This window comes from Notechis scutatus, chromosome 1 (genome assembly GCF_049901735.1).
Source record: "Notechis scutatus isolate UNSWTSFEM ecotype Mainland chromosome 1, rNotScu1.2, whole genome shotgun sequence".
In the NCBI taxonomy this organism is placed as follows: domain Eukaryota; kingdom Metazoa; phylum Chordata; class Lepidosauria; order Squamata; family Elapidae; genus Notechis; species Notechis scutatus.
In genome coordinates, this window is record NC_142009.1 from 187,668,959 (window position 1) to 187,689,149 (window position 20,191).

At 39.4% G+C, this 20,191-nt stretch overlaps 1 protein-coding gene and 1 long non-coding RNA gene across 6 annotated transcripts in view; both read left to right on the forward strand.

The window, feature by feature from the left end:
• Positions 1-9,875, forward strand: part of LNPK (lunapark, ER junction formation factor) — a 72,374-nt gene extending 62,499 nt beyond the window's left edge. For all 5 annotated transcript variants that reach the window (XM_087949684.1, XM_087949680.1, XM_087949683.1 and 2 more), the window contains 2 exons: positions 4,192-4,362; positions 8,905-9,875. In XM_087949684.1, the coding sequence (XP_087805810.1) occupies positions 4,192-4,362; positions 8,905-9,119 (386 nt within the window). In that variant the 3' untranslated portion in view covers positions 9,120-9,875. The remainder of the gene's footprint in view (positions 1-4,191; positions 4,363-8,904) is intronic.
• Positions 9,876-13,744: 3,869 nt separating this feature from the next.
• LOC148133135 (uncharacterized) lies at positions 13,745-19,109 on the forward strand. The gene is made up of 2 exons (XR_015746507.1): positions 13,745-13,877; positions 18,309-19,109. It is a non-coding gene; the product is annotated as an uncharacterized LOC148133135 (long non-coding RNA).
• Positions 19,110-20,191: the final 1,082 nt, after the last annotated feature.

Consider the following 20,191-nt stretch of genomic DNA (forward strand, 5'->3'; position numbering starts at 1 on the left):
GAGTTTTTCTCCAGCCAGAAGGTAACCTGGGCATTGGTGGCAAAGTTGGAGATAATAAAGGGACTCTTATTGCTTATCTGACTGTGTTGCCTTTGTGCCATGCCCCGGGTCATCACAGGAAGCTACAAAGAGATTTTGTTGGTTTTTCATATTATGGCTTTAGGATTTCAACACTGGAAATAGACATGAAACAAGTGATAATAGGAAATCATTGATTTTCTAAGATTAGGAAAAAGGTTTTTGATACTAAAGTCCTTTATTTTATTTATTTATCTGCTTGCTTGTTCAATTTCTGTACTGCTCACAACTGTTTCTAAAAGTTTATTTAAGAAATAGCATACAGAACTATAAAAACATTCACCCTTAGCAAAACCCACTGCTCAGTAGCTTCTCTTTCTGGGTGTCCTAGATTCAAAGCTCTGCAGGAATGTTCTGTTTTACCTGTCCCCAAAAATCATGTTAGTGAGTGTGCCACTAGGATTGCTGAATGTCAGCTGTTCCAGGCAGTTGCATACAAAAATAGAGGCATCCTTCCACAAAGTGTATGTTACATCAAATCCTAATAAGAATAGAAGCTGACTGTGGTTAAACATAACAACTTCTGTAAAGTTGAATGCATACAGTACTACCTATTTGCAATTGTTTACATATTCAAACTAAGAAAACAGTAAATATATTAATTGTAAAAGTTTCAATATCCTTGCAATGGATTCAGTCAATGAATTATGGTGCATAATTAAAAGATAATTGACTTGTTAGGCATACAGTTGGCTAGGTGAACTTTCATAAATGAACGAATACTTGACCCTTCTAATCTATCCAAATTTGGATTGTTAATTTTGCGTAATGATTAGTTCTTTTGAGCAGTTGTCTGAAGATTGGCAATGAAGAAAATTAATTCTTAAGAAGTGAATAAATAGCCATGAGGACATGGCTATTTAAACAAAACTAACTAGAAATGTCACTTGTGAGAAGCACTGCTAAGAAGATAAAGTTACCGTATATACTCGAGTATAAGCTGAGTTTTTCAGCCCATTTTTTGTGCTGAAAAAATCCCCTCGCTTATACTCAAGTCAGATCCCCTCTGAAAAAAAATGGTGTGGAGTCGCTGCCGCCGGAGCGCCCAGTCCCGCTGCCTCGGGAAGGGAAAGGCAAAGCGCTTTTGCCTTTCCCTTCCCGGCTAACTGTTGGGAGTCGCTGCCGCCGGAGCGGCCCCAGTCCCGCCGCCTCGGGAAGGGAAAGGCAAGCGCTTTTGCCTTTCCCTTCCCGGCTGGGCTGTTGGGAGTCGCTGCGCCGGCGCGCCCCAGTCCGCCGCCTCGGGAAGGGAAAGGCAAAAGCGCTTTTGCCTTTCCCTTCCCGGCTGGGCTGTTGGGAGTCGCTGCCGCCGGCGCGCCCCAGTCCCGCCGCCTCGGGAAGGGAAAGGCAAAAGCGCTTTTGCCTTTCCCTTCCCGGCTGGGGCTGTTGGGAGTCGCTGCCGCCGGCGCGCCCCAGTCCGCCGCCTCGGGAAGGGAAAGGCAAAAGCGCTTTTGCCTTTCCCTTCCCGGCTGGGGCTGTTGGGAGTCGCTGCCGCCGCGGCGCGCCCAGTCCCGCCGCCTCGGAAGGGAAAGGCAAAAAGCGCTTTTTGCCTTTCCTTCCCTTCCGCTGGGGCTGTTGGGAGTCGCTGCCGCCGGCGCGGCCCCAGTCCCGCCGCCTCGGGAAGGGAAAGGCAAGCGCTTTTGCCTTTCCCTTCCCGGCTGGGGCTGTTGGGAGTTGCTGCCGCTGGTGCGGCCCCAGTCCCGCGTCGCCTCGGGAAGGGAAGGCCACGGCTTGGAAGGCCGCCGCTGGAGCGAAGCTGCGTGCAGCCACTGCGCTAAGCATCGGATCGGCGCGCGCCGGACGGTTCCGACCGAGCCCAGTGTTGTCTTTGGTGCCCGCCCAGCGCCGCGGAGCTCCCTGTACCGGGAGAAGGGCGCCCGGCGCCTTTCTACCCACCCCGGCCCGTCTCTTTCAAGCGGCGGCGACTGCGGGCGGGGGTCGTCCTGCGGGGACACCGGTGGGCACGGAAAGAGGGGCGGGCGGGAGAAGCTCCTCTCCTGCCCCGCCCGGGGTGTCTTCCCTTCTCCCGGTACAGGGAGCTACGCGGCGCTGGGCGGGCGCCAAAGACAACGCTCGGGGCTCGGTCGGAACCGTCCGGCGCGCCCGATCCGATGCTAGCGCAGCGACTGCGCGCAGCTTCGCTCCAGCGGCGGCCTTCCAAGCCGTGGCCTTTCCCTTCCCGAGCGACGCTGACTGGGCCGCACCGCGGCAGCAACTCCCAACAGCAGCCGGGAAGGAAAGGCAAAAAGCGCTTTGCCTTTCCTTCCCGAGGTGACGTGAGATAGTGAGATCGTTTCCCAAATTAATTATTTTTATTTTTGAAATTTACCAGTAGCTGCTGCATTTCCCACCCTCGGCTTATACTCGAGTCAATAAGTTTTCCCAGGTTTTTGTGTAAAATTAGGTGCCTCGGCTTATATTCGGGTCGACTTATACTCGAGTATATACGGTACATGGAACTGCTGAAGTCAAGGCAAATTTGGGAAGATCAAAAAAGTAGATTCACTTACAATTGCTTGAAAATGGATCAGAACATAATCTGCAAATCATTGCAGATGTCCTCTTGAAAAATGTAGCTGATGCCTAAATTACTACTCCATAGGTCCACAGCAGAGCGTTGCTTATGCAAAAGTGATCAGCATGGCAGAGATGTCAGGAAACAGAAATAATTGTCTGAACTATGGAGGAGGAACCCTTGAGAGGTGTGAAATATTTGGGAACAACGGTCTTCAGACTGATGAAACAGAAATTTTCTGAACCACACAAGATACATTTGAAAACAAAAGATGAAACATTAGAAGGAATGGAATAGAGCTCAGTGTGGCTCTTTTTATGTTCTGGAGTGTGTATATTGCACAGAGCACTTATGCGGATGGAAGGAAGTATAAATTGAACTAAATATCAACATATCATAGAAACTAATATAATATATCAGTTGGTTTACAAATTTGACTATACTTTTATTCATTCATGTTTTACGAAATAATCCATATTTTACTTAATTTGTTTTATGACTGTTCTCTGTTATCATCTCAAATCTATCCTACAATCATAAATTCAAAATGAAAAAAAGTTTCAGCGAGATAGTAATCTAAAACATATCTCTAAATCAACCATGAATTGCTTACCAAAATTAAAGATACTGAACTCACCTTCACAGTACCAAAGGTTTGAATCTGTACGAATATCTCAAAGCAAGGAGACCTAAGAATATTTCTGAGCTAGAAAACTTCTGCAAGGCAGAATCGGAGAAAATTCCAAAAGCAAGAATAAGCATTTAGAATAAATGTTTCTTACAAGAAACATTTGAAAGCTGTGATATCTGTCAACGAGGTATTACAAAGTACTGACTGGAGAGGTGTCCAAAGTGCTACTCCTACCATATCTGCCACAATCACTCTTTTCTTATGTTGAACTTGTAAATAATAGCACATAAGTTGTAAATATGTATTCAATCTTACAGAAAGATGTGTTTAATTTTGTACAGTGTAGATGTTTACTTACTCTTAGGGGTTCATGGAAATATACCATTTGACCAGGACTGTCTAAATGTTTGGGTGCAATTGTAATGTTGGAGCATGCCCAGAAAAGCACTGAGCTCTGTCCTTCCCCTGCTTCTACTAATCTCACTTGGGCAAAGCATTTTCAGCATTAGTTATCAGGTTGAACAAGACATGACCAGTTGATTTACCTGAAATGGGAGGAGCTCCAGATACCCTGTTCTCATGCTAAAAAGACTTTATATGCTAAAGCCGGCACTCTGAATTGTACTTGGAAGCTGAATGATAACTAATGCAGTGCTTGCAAAATCATTCCTATGTGGTATCGGCGATGCTCATTGTCAGTAGACATTGCCAGTAGGTGCTGCATTCTGCACTTTCTGGGTAGTCTTCAAAAATAGCAAAGTGCATTGCAGTCATCAGTTGGAAAGGTAAATGAGGCCATGGGTGACTGATGGGGGCATGATGCTCCAGGAAGGGCTTTAACTAGTGCACTAACCAAAACTGGTGTTTTCAAGAGTAACATCAAAGAATAAAAATAAATTATAACAAGTGTAAACAAGAGCTCTGATGTTCAGTGAGCTCATTGGATATGCCTATATAATCTTTTGTGCAGCCTTTCGGTGCGCCTACTGTTTTTTCCTGAATCCTGCAAGAAAAACCAGACCACAAGCTCCACGGCTTCCAGATTTCGACATTGAAAAGAAGCCAGCTGCTATAATGGAGAGTAGGACCGAAGCTATGCAGCTGGAGGAGGAAAACTTGCAACAGCCTGAAACGGAAGAAGGTATGTAGATAGGAAGATAAGATAAGAAGATAAGTAGATAAGAAGATAAGAATCAACATAGTTTGGTCAAATGATTTAAGGGATTTGCAGAGAAATCTTATATATTGATTTCTTTAAGAATGCAATCTTGGATCATATACGTATGATAATATACTGTATGTAGTCTTCTTTATTCCTTACAATTTAGAATTCTTGGGGGAGGGGGGTGATATTGGGAGGCAAAGTGCAGCTATGGGAACATCCCAAGCCTTTTCAAATTTTTCAGAAATAGTTTCTCTTTGCTATCTGATATTTTATCCTTAAATTTGTGTGTGTGTGTGTGTGTGTGTGTGTGTGTGTGTATGTATGTATGTATAAATAAAAAAAATCTTGGGTTCTTCTATTAATTAGTTATCAATATTAAGAATTATATTCACTAATTAAGGATTTGGGTCATAATGTAGTTACATCTCATAGTTTTGGGCACGTCATCTGGTTGAGATGAATTGAAAGTCCAGCTTTTATTTTAAATAAAAAGTTGAAACTAGTTTTTTAAAAAAAAAATTATTGGTTTTTAAGACAAACATAGACAAACAAAACATAAAAACATCAAGCCATCTTCCATATATATATATATACATACAGTGTGTCGGTTGGTTTACAAATTGCTTTGTGCTTCCATTTCGTAGTCTTCAATTGCAATTACATTGTATATATTCTCATATTTTCAATCAAATATTAAATACATTAATATCATTGTTAATCAATCATTTGACTATACTTTTATTCATTCATGTTTTATGAAATAATCCATATTTTACTTAATTTGTTTTATGACTGTTCATATTATCATCTCAAATCTATCCTACAATCATTTTGGTTGAAATGTTAGTTTTGATGTTTCCCCAAAGGATAGAAAATCTAGTAAAACAGACTTGCTTAAAAATTGGGAATTCAGAGAGAAGTTGTCAAATTTAATTTACCAAAGTACCTTTACAGAAGTTTTATAAATTTGAAATGCGGTAGGCATCTTGCATTTGGCTAACAAGGAAAAGAAGCATCGTAAAAATATAATTTAGGGTGTTGATTTCTTCTTTGAAGAGCACACCCTGAGATGAAGAGAAGTTACATGTAGAACACTTTTGTGAGGCTTTAGGCAGAAGACTCTCTTCAGAATATTCTGGAAAACATCATTGGTGACGATGGCAAGAAATAATGACGACCAAAAATATTTTTGTAACCTTTTACAATGCTGGTTGATATTTTTGCATCTGGTACAAACAAGCAATTTTTCTAATCTGTAGGACAATTTAAAAGGATGTAGGAAGAGCCCTTTTAGATGAAATTGAAGGAGCATCTGACACATGAGCAAGGCATAAAGGAAACAGTCCTTTTTTGCAGTTAATTTTTTCAGTGAGTCATGTTCAGCAGCAGGTTTAGTTTGGCCATAATACTGAGCTATAGTATGCATAGTATGTTTGATTTTTTTAAGCCTAGTCTGATAAGGAAACTTAATCCAAAGAACACAGTGATTTCAGGGCAAAAAAAAAAACATGCTTTGAAACTATGATTTGCAAAGCCTTGTTTATGAATACTGACTCGCAATATCTCTACTCAGAAGTAACCCTTATTTGTTTTTGTGCTCTTCCCAGAGTAGGGAGTCAGTTGAAGAGATGAAGGAGAAAGCAACCAGGAATTGGCAAAACAGTCCAGGGTTTATTCTCCAAGATTGTCTTTGGCTTCTTGGGGGAGCCATCATTAAAACAAATCCCAGGTTAACGTGATAACTATGAAAGCAGCCATAGACTGCTTCTGAAATATAAAGTTGGCATTTACCGTAACTGTAATGGCTGATAACAGTCCACATAGTTTTGTTTGATGACTTTACCAAGTTCTTTGGGTTCTTCTGTTCGTGTTCATGTCACTGCAAACACAAACATCTTCTTATGTTAAGTCACTTATCTAGAACATTCTTACTATTCTTTTGTACCTAAAATATTCTGTGAAAAAAAGTATACTGAAAGATGCCAATGTGATCCCATTAAAAAAAAAAATTGTTAAGAGAAATCGGAGGGCAATTACTTTAACATTTATCTCAGACAAAACAGTATTACAGCATTATTGCAGAGAAGCAATGAATGCGATGAGCCTTGCTGAAAAGCAATTAACATGGCTTCTGCAAACATAGATCTTATGAACCTTCTACACTTTTTTGGGGGGGAGTAAACAAGTAGGTAGACACAACTTCTCTTGAAGTTGCTCTGTATTTCAGTGCTTTTAGCAAATCCCTCACTAAAGACTCTTGAGCAAACCAGTGTTCTCATGGATTGGCAGTTGGATTAAAAATAGGAAACAGTGCAGAAATAAATAGACAATTCTGGCAAGTTGAGCAATGTGGGGTTGTGTAGGTAATGTACTTGTATAAATTATCTGGAGTTTGGAGCCTGAAAAGTGGCTGTGTGGTGATGATGATTTGAAGCGTTCAGGGTGGAAGGTAAAATCAGTAGGGATTGTGAAGAGCTCCAAAAGAAATTTTCCTTTTTTCCCCCAAAATGGCAAAGGTGATTTAATATAAGTGCATGTAAAACGCTACATATTGATACAAGGAATATATGTTATTGAGGTGGGAGTTGGCAGTCACTAACCAAGAAAGGGGGGGTATTTTGGAGGACAGCTCAACAAAAATGCTTTAAACTGCTGTAAATTGCAGCTGCTATAAAGAAGGCAAATTGCATGCTGGGTGTCATTACAGAGAGAATTGTACTGGCTTAATGTCCTTGCCCAAACCTGTAGACCACAATTAGAGTATTGTGTACAGTTCTGGTCACAGCACCTTTACAAACAAAAAAATGGTATTTTAGAATTAGAAGAAGTGCAAGAAAGACCAAACAGAAAAAACCTTCATAAGATACTATAGTTTAGAGCAGCGGGCCCCAATCTTTTGGGCACCAGGGACTGGTTCCGTGGAGAAAGATTTTTCCATGGATCGGAGGTGGTGTGGTTTCATGTGCTGCCTGCATCCCGTGGATGGGGCTTTGCTTGTTTGCACGGCCCAGTTTCTGGTATGCTGTAGATTGGTGTCGGTCCACAGACCAGGGATTGGGGACTCCTGGTTTAGAGTTTTAGCTTGGAATGGAATAGAGTAAGAGAAGGCATACTAGAGGTTCTGTACTCTGTATGTAAAATCCTGCGTGGCATGGATAGAATGTGCTTCTCCCTCTTTACAGTATTATAATTCAAGTTTACCTATAGTAATGACAAGCATTAAATGATCAAAGGGAATACTTTTCCGCACAGGCATATTATTAAGCAGGAATTCACTGCCAGTTGTAGAAATGGGTATGTGGATGTTTTGAAAAGGAACTAGATGGATTTGTGGACAGACGGTGACCAGCTACTGCTGTTGATGGCTGTTGAATCAGAGGCAACATACATGCCTTGATAATGCTGGTTCTTGGGAAGCAACAGTGAATGGGGTTATTGCCCTTCCTCCATTAGTGATAAGCTTCTCCAACACGTCAGTTGGCCTAGGATGGGTCTGTGCTCTCCTCATCTACTGCGGCCATTATTTTGCCCATCAAACTAATAAACCTTCCCATTTTCTGAGTTGCTAATTCTTCAGTGACTATAATTACTAGCCTGTGAAGGAATGTGGCCTGTGTATGTTCAGTACAGGGAACAGCACCTACCGAAGAGTATTAGCGATTGCGGGAGAATTTCCATACAGTGGAACCTCAGTTTGCTGATACTGCCCTTTGTTGTTTAATCAGCATAATTTATCCAGCTCTACTCAGGAAGACGCTGGAGCTTCACAAAAGGATTAGTTCTGCAGAATACCTTTCTCCTATATTAGGCAAGGCTGGAGGACTCTAAAGAGAATACAAATACTCCATAGGCAGCTAAAAGCAGCAGTAGTGTACGCCAGCCAGCTTAGCAGCTGCTTTTCTTTTATTGTTGTCATTACATTTAGTGTCCTTAAATGTAAACAGCCTTGAGAAGAAGGCCTGGTCAGCCAGCAATTACCATGCATAGGACCAGTCTGGCCATGCTTGTTAAGCAGCAGTAGGAAGACTGGGAAGGTCAGCTGGGTGTGGCAAGGCCTGCAGAGCATGCCTCTATGCGTGTGGCTCTAGGGCAGAAGTAGAGGCCTTGAGGCAGTGATGGCAGAAAACCTTGGGCCTTTACCTCAGACCCAGCACCACCACCACCACCATCAAGGAGTATCAGAGCTACTGAAAGGGCAGAGATGGGGGGAGATAGTGTTCTGGTTATAAATGTGGGAGGACTGCCCAAGTGCCCAAATTTTGATCATGTGACCAGGGGGAGGGCTCTGCAATGGGTGCAGCTTTGGGGACCAGGATAAGTGCCATTTTTTTCAGTACTGCTATAACTTTGAATGATTGCTGAATGAATGGCTGTACAGCAGGACTTGTAGTGTATTATAGGTATTGCACATTATGCTGTAAACTGCTTGGAGTTGTATGATTAAAGTGGCATAGAGAGGCATTTGTAATGAATATATAAATAAATACAATTTGTATAATTAAAATGTGTGTCTCATAGGACCTTCAGAGGAAGCTCCCCCATTGACAGAGACAGACCAGGAAAATAACCAGGCTTTAACAGTCAAACAAGGTGATGACATGGTTGAATCTGCGCAGGGAGAGCAACCAGCAAAGGAAACAGAAACAATGGAAACAGAAACAATGGAAACAACGCCTTCCACCTCCCTCCCTCCTCCAGGTGACCAAAGAGAAGAAACTTCTGAGGGAGAATAAGTGCCTCATTGTTTTAACTATGTGTATTTTTGTTTTAGATGTTACTTTTTCAAGGACTGATTCTGAGCTTAGACTGCCACTCCAATGAATGTTAAAAACTCTGCAGATTGTAATGCAATGATACATTTGAGAGGCGAGTGGGTGAATTAAAGCATTTTGGTCTGGGCTAGTTAGTTGAAGTCTAACTCAAATACTGATTTGTATTTTTTTTTTCTTTTTGCGTACTTACAAAAAAATGTAAACAAGCTTAAATGGGTATTTTCCATAAAGTGAACTATAGTATTATTTGGTCTTTGAGCAAAGAGTGCTGTAAATGACTAAAAAAATGTGTAAGTTTTGCTTTAATAAATTAAGGACTTTTTTTCCTGAAAATATTTATCTATTAAGCTGAACTAAATCAATTTAAATATCCAGATGTTTACAGGAGAAAGGGTGCTGGATAATTACTGTACCAAAAGCAGTACATTTGTGTCATTGAAACTTAAAACTTTGCCACTCTTCATATTTTTCCTTGAAAGAATGCAGTCAAAGAGAGCAGGCTAAAATATGATGCCTCCTGTTGGGAGGCTCTGGGCACAGCAGATGAGCTGAAGATAGCATGTGAAATAGAAAGCCTAGTTTGTGTTTACATGAAGTGTAGGAATTTCAGCACTTGATTGTACTTGAATACTGAGCATTATTTATACTTGTACAATAATGATGATAAGTGAATTTTGTGTATTTTGTTAAGAGCAAATAAAGATCATATAGCATTAAGGGCTTGTTCCAAGCATATTTTCGTAATTGATTTAAATTGGGTCTCTTAATTTAATCATTTTATTACACATTTATTCTTGAATGTACAACTAGTATATAAAAATGCTAATAGAGCAGCTACTCCACATTCTTGTAATGCTATTATCGAGTAATTATTTACTTAGATTCCTCAAGGTCTAAAGAATTCCAGATTATATCACAATATTATGTTGTTTGCACCATAGATTATGCCCAAATATTATCCAAATCAGAATGAATATGAACAACTACCTGTGAATAAGGCTGCAATTTCATTTGCCATTTCTGCACATGATTTACTTCATCCAAAATTTTTAAAGGGACTAGATAATACAGAACAGAGTCTACAGGAAGTAATCTGTCGATAATGTGTAAATGCTAAGAAGAATTGCTGCATCACTACTGCTCTGAATTCTTTTTTCACCGCCGTACGTCTCTTACCAGCATTTAGCCATATCTATTTTTGGTTTTCCTCTATTAACAACTGGGGGCCTTTTCAGTCACTTCATCTCCCTTAACTCTTCAGTAAACCTTTGGGGTTGGTGCCTGGGTGGAGACCTTACTGGTACAATCTTAGGTCACCTCCAAATTTCAAAGATTAACCAGGCAGAGGCTAGAACTCCTTGCCAAATTGTCAAGGAAATGCTCAAACACCCTTTGGAAACCTGAATCCATTAGATTTCTGGGGCAGATTATTCTAACTGGTACTCTGCTACTGCAAAGGTTTATAGCACCCATATATCCTAGTTTGATATACTCGTGATTAGCTAAACCCTCAGGAACTCCAAACCTGAATTTGGGTTGGGGGTGGGCCACTGCTAGGCAACTAGTTGGAGCAGTATTCCTTGTCACACAATCACAGGGACTTCTCTTCCCTGACCTTGATGTTGTAATGTTGTAGGACCTGAAACCAAGCCAAGCAGCTTTCCAACAGAGTTATATGCCCCATTGCCAGGTCTCAGTAATGCACACCAAGTGCACACACCCATCCATCACCATGTCATGGACAGATGTATCTTACAGTGCAATAAGAAGGAAGTGTTTATCAGGAGCATTGGGAGACGGGGGCTTTCCAAAATTCAGCAAACTTTGATCCAGGACAGAGGCCTATGTCATATCTTGTAATGTCTTATCCAGGAGATTTGACTCCCCACCCCCACAATAAAATTTTAATTCTTCTGAATTAATAATAGCTTGTCCATTAGTAAACACTCTTAGTATACAAAGGTAGGTTTTCCTTCAACATGTTGCTCCATTTAGGCCAAAGTTAGAAAATAGCTTGGGATCTGCTGGCAAATGCCAGGTTGAGTTGCCAGGGTCCTACTTCATAAGCATTTAATCATAGGATAGGTAGTCCTCGACTTACAACCACAATTGAAACCAGAATTTGTGTTGCTAAGCAAAGCAATTGTTCAGTGAGTCATACCCGATGCTACAACCTTTTTTGCCACAGTTGTTAAACAACTCACCGCAATTACACAAATTAAGCAAATCCAGGTTCTTCCCCCATTGACTTTGCTTGTCGAAAGATGGCTGCGAAGGTGATCACCCTGGAATGCTACAACCGTCGTAATTGCATGCCAGTTGCCAGGCAGTGGAATTCTGATCACATGACTGTGGGGATCCTGCAGTGGTTGTAAGTGTGTGAGGTCTGGTTGTAAATAATTTTTCCCAGTGGCATTGAAACTTCAAACGGTCAATGAACAAATTGTTGTAAATCAAAGATTACTTGTACTCACGGTATCAATAAAACTCAGATGAAGCTCTGATAAAATTCAGTGATAAAGTTACACAAACATTCAGAAAAGCTGAAAGGACAAATACTTCACAATCCTCTAAAGCCACATTTAGGAAAACTATAATATTTATTTACCTACTCATTAAATTCTAGGTGGCTTTATATGGTGGTCTGTATATCTTTGGAACTTATGTTTCCCATCTTGCCTGTTCTATCAGCCATTTATTCTGTCACTTTTGCCCAACTCACTGCTGTGTTTTGCTCTTCAAAGCTGACTAGGGTAAAACCAAACTTTGTTCTATATTAGTGCCATTAGAAACATCGTTTAGAATTGTTCTGCTCAGATCAAGCAGCATCAACTTTGTGCCTGATAATTCTGCTTAGCATAAAATACCAGAAGGCACATCAGATATTTTAAAAGTTTCATGTATTCACTCAAACCCAAACCCATTAGGTTGGTACAAATCATGGAAATAAGAGCACAGTGTAATTGGCTTAGTAAAAATGATTTTTAAAAATATCCCCATAAAACGAAGCAGAGAAAGTGATTTTCTCAGCTTGTATGATCTCTAAAGAGGGATTGGGTCACTTAAATATTCTGTACATCTGTTCAAGCTAAATATGTACCAGTAATAAGAGAAGGAGTAGTTCTGTAAGCAGCAAAAGAATCCCTCTACGTGGCATGAGGTCTGCATTTCTATTCCTTCAGAAGAGTCAGAAAGTTTAATCCATATGATTTTTTCCCATCTTTTGTCAAATGCAATTCCATTTAATTAATTATGCCAATTAAATCCTTTGATCCATAGGACACCTTGCTGTATTTTGTTTTCATCTGTCAAATGAAATAATGCAATATAATAATAACAACATACTGTAGGCCCCTGGGAAGGACTCGATAGGTGGATAAAAATGCCAAATCCAGTTTAAACAAATGCTGAAAATTTAAATCAATTGATGCCTCCCTCCTCAAAGGAACATAGAAGAGAATTTACAAGAAGAAAACCAAAGGATTTTTGATATGTTATAGATAATTGCAAATATTTATAATGTTAAAGTCTAGTTCAGAGAGATCTATACAGGAAATATAGAACTGTAACAATATAAGCAATATACTAGTGATTGATTGTGCCAATCAATTCAAAATCAACTCTTAAAAGCCTACATAAATAAGACTTTCTCCATGATGATCTGACTCAAACTTGGTCCCTCAGGTCTTCCAATGTTGCACCATCACTGCCGCCCATCCACCTTGCTGTTGGTTGACCTGTTTTTCCATTTCCCACCATTCTCATTATTATAGACTTCTAAAAAGAGCTAGGTTTTGCATAAGGTTCAAGGTATGATTATTGAGTCTTGAGTGAGAACCCTGGGTTGATTTCTTTGAATAACCCGCTTACTTGTTTTCTTGGCTATCCGTGGTCTTAGAAGTCTTCTTCAATATCAAAAGTTAAAATTATCAATACTCTTTCTATCCTATTTTGTAATATTTTTTGACTGCTAGTTCTTTTATTGTTGGTAGTTGTTCCTAAAGGAGGAAGCTACCCATACTTTAATGTCTTCATTGTCAATTCTAAGGTTGGTTGCTGTAGCTGTGATCATTAATATAGTACATTTAATCTTAGTTCCATGTTTTCACTAGTTGCCTTAACTTTCATTACTAAAATTTGCAAGTCATATGCACTTTCAGCTGTCAAGAATAGCGCCATCAGCACAGGGGAGGTCATTGCAATTTCTGATTTTAAAAGCGATCATCCCCATCCAATCCAGCTTCCCTATTTAACATAAAGGTTGAAAAAATAAATTCTTTTGAGCTTTTGGACTCATTCTGAAATCCATCCTCAGAGAACTTCTCTCCCATCAGAATGTGTGGGTTTCCTGGGATTTTTTCTCAATGCATTCTAAGGCTTGAGATGATCAACACAATCAACACCTGTTCTATACTCAGTGAAGCATATATTGACTTCAATACTATGAATAGTCTACCTCACACTTGCATTAAAAGAGATTAACTGTTCTAGTTTGCGAAGCAACTTTATTGAATCAGGGAAGAGACAATAAGGAACAGCTGTTCCTTCTATTTGCGTTGAAAGCTCTTTTTATGACTGCTCTGAGCAGATCACTCCAGTACAGCATCTTCCTTGGTGTGGACAAGAAACACCATCATCCCCATTCTAGATGCAGCTTTGTAAAATTGGAATGATGTTTGCAGTACCTCAAGAAAGGCATTGTGTTGGATAGCTGAACCGGTGGGAAAGAAATAAGATGCTTACTTCAATAGTATAAATGATATTGATTCCTTTTCAAAAAAAATTAATGTCAATAGGTATTTTAAGTCTTGTCATATTGCAACATAAGTAACATTTTGATAATGTACAACCCAATTTGCATGTCTGTCTCATGATTGTTCCCAAGAAGACGAACAACAAAGTTTACAAGAATGAATTGCATTAAAAAAAAAAAAAGTCACATTCCTGCTTCTTCCATTAAAATCCATTTTATTAAAATTAAATTCCCATTAAAATGGCTTATTTTTAAAAAGTGGAACACCATTATATTTGAAAGCAGACTTCCTTTATGGTTACAATGCAGTGAAGATGTTACTGTGCTATTCTAAAAAGCCTTATAGCAAGCCGAAGTTTCTATCTGTTCCATGCTGGTTTATTTTGGGACAAGCTGTAGAAGAACACTGAGATGATATTTCATGTTAAAGATCTAATGCTACTTGAACCCCCAGAGGCCAGTCTTGCTGTCATGCTAACTACCACTTTAATAATGCTTTCATGGCTTCTGGGTATTTTCGGTGTACAGAAAGGGGGGATTTCTCTAGTCAGTTCAGAAGCAAGCACAGCCACAGAATACATGAACAAACCATGCTTAGAATAGCATACATTCAGGTGACCCAGTTAAGTGTGTTGTGTGAACCAGACAGGATTCTTTTTTTCTCCCTACCTTGTAACCATTCCCACTCACCCCCTTTCTCCCCCTTTTCCTCCCCCTTCAATCTGCTGTCTTTAGCCCGTGTTACGATTACAATTCTCAGATTTCCATGCTGGCTGAGAATTTGGGTATAGTGTAAATGTCCCTGAAAGACATCACACGGGCCAAAATAAATAAATGTGCTGCCATGGGTGTGTGTGTGTGTGTGAGCATGAATAGATGAGCTAGTGAATTGGCATGATTCCCTGCTTTTAATTCCCACATGCTATCACTTGAAATACATTGGAGTTTATTGCACTTTGAATGCTAGCAGGTGCAATATAGCAACTTCTAATGATTGGGTGGATCAGTCCTACTCAGGTCCATTAGATTGGTATCTGTCAGGGGTGTCAAACTCACATAGCAGTGTCATGTGACATATCGTGACTCCCCCCCCCGCTAAACTGGGCGTGGCCGTGACCAGTGTGGGCTCGGAGTTTGACAGTCCTGGTTATATGCTCACTCATAAATCAACTCTACTCTTTCTTGCAGCTTTAACTCATTGAAGCCTATCATACAGAGAAATCTTTGTGACTGCCACACCTACAATTACATGGGCAAGTCAAAACTGAATGTGGAATGTCATTACACTATTTAAATGTAAAGAGTGGAATAAAATAACAACCACCACCTAGCTACAAACAGTGTCATGACTGAGTTGCCAAAATTATTCACTGAAAACTTTGCCTGAGTTTTGCATTTGAATGTAGCAAAAAATTACTGGGACCATCAACTTGAGAAGGTTTTGGAAAAATGAGTGGGTTAAGATTGTCTGGAATTTTGAGATCCAAACAGACATCTTGTTCGTAGCATGTCTGATATAAGAGTTCTTGAAGAAAGTCTGCTTCATTGGTGTTGCTATTCTGAATGATGCTAGGATCGAGGAAAAACAATTGGGAAAAAATTACAAAATACTGGGTTCCAGATAGAAGTTGAACATTTATGGGGGAAAAAATCCATTGTTAAACCAATCTGGATTGGAGCCTGTGGAGCAATACCTAAAGGGATCCTTCAATATCTAGAAATGTTGAATTTATCAGACTTGAAAACCTAATTTTACAAAAAACAAACAAACAAAAAACCCCACCCTGCTGGGAACTGCCTATATTCTAAAGCAATACTTTAATAATTATTATTAATAAGGTTCATACTACAATTATTATATTTCCATCAATTTTACAGTATGAAAATGTGAATTACCCACAACAACATCTGGAGCAGCACCTAAACAAATCAGCATTGGCAAAATAAAATACCCGTCAGGCAACTACAAAAGACAGGTTTAAAGAAACACCTGCAAGGATACCTTTAACACCACCAAACTTCTCCCTAGCCCAGGTCCTTCAGAAGGAGTCAATCCAGTTTAAACATCTGGCTGACTGTGTGGCCAACAATAATAACTTCTGTCTAACTCTTGAAAGTTTTCTTCTACCACATTCATGAATTCTCTTGTCAGCTCTTATTATCTACTATGTCTCTGATGACAACAATGAATATAAGCTTAGGTAGGCTTGGGTTCAGCAGTGCAACCCCCCCCCCCTTTCATATTGGAGAATAGTTACAATTTTGTTTATAACGGTAAAAGGTTTTAATGCTGAAGTTTTGTACCTCTTTGGTGTGGAGTAAATTCTAAGATGGAAACCTGGAAATTGCAGTCCTAACACATTCTGAAAGCAGCAGATTGGAGAAGGTTGACCTATAATAGTGTGGTCCCTGCAGCTTAAGCCATTTAAAAAACTAATCCATAGTAATGTTTTGTTTTATCATTCCCACACTTAAAATATAAAGTTACTATATAATCAGCTCAGCGGTTATAATGACCATTAGCCCATTAGCACATTTAGTTTCCAACTGCAGAGTTAATTAAAAGCATGATAGCAATGAAACTGGATACCCACGATTAATGTGTGCTCATAATGACCCCATCTATCTACAGTTTCTGCCCCAAGATGAATGACCAAGGGTCACGCATACTTTGTCAATTAAAAAAAATGAAACTTCTGTATTTTAGTGTTATTTTGGCTCAAAAATGATCATATTTGATTTTGGAAGGTTTATTAAAAGTTGGAATATATCCAGAGAATAATACAAAAATCAAATTAACTCAATTGTGTTGCATGTGTGCACTGCTGCAGTTCACATAAATAAATGCTGAATGATGACAATGAATAGTCATTTAGTCTGTTGTAACACACTTAGCGGTAACTATTGCTGTCTATTAAAAATTAAGTTTTATCACAGCATAAGATTTTGTCAAACAGAGTCCATTTCATTAGATGCTTGAAATTTTATTCTCAATTGACATTGCAGAGGGACAGTCAAAGGAAGACTTTGGTGCCAAAGTTTGTTTCTTTTTTAATATTCATTTGCATTTCCTCTTTCAACCAAATTCTTAGTCTAAGTAGGGTGAAAGATAAAAAATTCCCTTGAATCAATACCAGGATGTTTCATGGATCAGAATCTAGGGGTGGTGGGTTTTTGTTTTTTTTGAGGGTCTAACAATAAGTAGCTTGCCATTGGCTTCTAAGAAGTTGTTTTCACTACTTTATCTATCTCTGGGATGTTCTGATGGACTCTCAACCAAGTAGTGACCAGGCCGATTCAGCTTAGTTTCCAATCATTGTTTCCAGGAGTGGTCACATCTAACTGCTAACTGCTCTTTAAATTGAGGAAGAGTCACAGAGCTGCCCAACAATAGCTAGTTGAAGCCCACACATTTCATGTAGGTTTTGCCTACAGCATACAGTAAAAAAACTTGGAAGAGAATGTCCCAAAGGTGCTTTTTCAGGAGGCAACTGGACTTTCAACCATGATCTGGATGACTGAGAATCTCTACAGACTTTTGGAAGAGAATGATTTGAGGCAAACCCAAGTCACACACATAGTCCTGTACTTGTAATTCATTGGTGTAGAATGAGCTATTCTATATGGTCACAGGTCTATAATCACACAATTATAAAAACAAGAATTGGCTTCCCTAATTCTGTTTTTCTACATGACTATCTCTTGGCCCTTTCAATCAGTACAACCCTATAGCCAACAGAAGTCAAATTCTGCTGACCTGAACTAGAGTTTTAATCTCATCCTAATATATTTAGGATTCATTCTTTGCTGCAAATTCATTAAACGGTAATGTCCCTGTTTTGCTTTACATAATTACGGTCATTATTATGCTGTCTGAGAATTATGTGATTTGGTATAATAGCTGGAACACTGCAACTAGAAAAATGCTGCTGCTTCTTGTGCCATATCCATCATCGAATGTTGGCGATCATGTTGGCGATCTTATTTTTATCAATAGTCACATGAAAAAGTGCTGCTGAGTTTTGTCCAAACCAGCCCCTTAGATTTTAAAGCCATGATTCCTTCTTCTGCCTGGACCTCGTTTGCCTTCAATATTTCCTTGGAGGATTCAATGAAGTATGCCATATTTTTCCGGATGTTGCATCACATGTCCAAAATATTCTTATTTCACTTTTTTATGATTTTGATGATTTCCCTTGGCTTTCTCAGGCAGCTTATCATAGAAAAATGCTAGTAGAAATTAACCCGAAGACCAAATAATCAGTTATAGCAGTTGAAGTAATTATATTAGGTTGGAGTGCTCCAAATTGAAGAAAACTGAGCTGCTTCATAGTAGAGGGCCCTGCAAAAGACTTACACTTCTGAGATAATGATAACATGTTTGGCTTTCTCCTCAGGCAAAAGGCATAATCCTTAGAAATCAGCTGCTCCTTGCATAGGGAAAAGTTGCACTGTCCAAGATTTCTCATGATGCCCAGACACTTCTGGAAAGAGACAACTTGAATCACAAGTGGGAAAAGAATGAACCAAATGGACCAATGAAATATTATCCTGCAGTTAGAGCACCAGAAAGAAAATGCTCTCATTCCACAAAGAACTTTCAAGGGGCATTCATAACCCTTTCCACAATATGGAATGGTACTATTAGTCTTTATCATCCATTCAGATGTAGTTTGCCGTTCTGGAGCTGACTGCAACTTCCTGACCAATTTATTGCTAGAGGCAGCTATTTTTCCAGAGCTGATTGTTTCATTTAATTAGGAGCCTCTTAATCATCAGCTGACACCAACCAACATTTCTAGAAAGACCTTTAAACCAGTCCTCCGTTCCAAGAGCTGAATCCCCTTACATTTCCATTTATATGATTAACCTACCCAGATTTTAAAGAAACCCAGTTCTTGATATGCCTTTCATTCATTGACTCCTTGCGATTAAATGGATGCATCCCTATTGTTGATACTACTGACTCCATTATTATTGCTGTTGTAATTTTTGTGTTACTGTTTACTATTGATATGTGTACCAACTTGACTATTGTACTTATTGGGAAGATAAGCACTTTAAATTATGGATAAATGAAAGAGAAAACCACAGGCATCTTTGTGATCACCATTGTGTTCTTCGATTGGGCAACCTCCCTTCTCTGATCTTCAATAAATTCTGATAAGCCTGGTTTGTCTATAGGTAACCCTGTTGAATCCTGGCATGGGCCACAAGCTATTCTCTTGATCAGGATGGAAAAGGACTCTTAAGTTGCAAATGGGAGGATGGGTTTTGAGTCAGGATTATTTCATTTTAGGTGCAGAATTGCATCCTTGGAGAAGTGTACAAAATTGGAAAACTGTAGACTTTTGTCCTGAGATAGCTTATCAGTAAAAGATATAAACATTTCAGGCGAGCTATTATAGCCTTATTGTCTCTAAATAGTGATTTATGTCCTTATTTCTGCATTATTGTCCACCAGGCACAGCCCCATGTCATTTTTCAATTGTTTTTATTTTCATTAGTATAGCCACTTTAGCTTGTGATCACTGCAATGCATTGTGTTAGAGCCCAGCAGTGACATCTAAGCCCTCTGAGTTGACTGGTTGACCCCTCCACTTCCGACACATTGGTTTATCTCTCCCCCATCCTGGCCCATGACTTAAAATTAGAAAGCCCTCTATTTGTTTCATGTACAGTATGTTGTGGGCAGTTTAAAGGCTGATCAGAATCAAATATTGCTCTTTCAAATTTGATAACGTATGACTACAAAACAGTGACCTTTGATACTCAGTAATACATCAAGATGACAAGAGCTGTAAGTGCTGCAATTACCTTTGCTACACGTTGAGATTGGGTGTTAGCTCTCATCTTGCAAGCAATTATTTCCAAAAATAGGAGTGTGGGCATGTGTGGGTATGGAGGAATCCTCTCAAGAGAAAAGGATCTATCAGTTACACAAGTAATGAAAATGCAAAAATCAGGGAACATCTTCATGACTACAAAATGTACCTTGATACCTGAAATAAATCATCCTCCATTCCCACAAATACTTAAAACACGAGAATTCTATCTGGTTCAAACAACCGCTGTCATAAAATTCCACTGTGAAATTCTGTTCTACGAAGTTTCCAGCACAACAAGAACATACATTCTCCAGTGCCTTGGTACAGTTTTAATTTCTCCTGGTAAACAGGCTTTACATTAGCATTCACTGTGATGGGATAGGGGAAAAAGCCTGTGCTTGCAACTGGGTTAGACAATGCCTGTCTGGAGACCAAGACTTCAATCAAATACT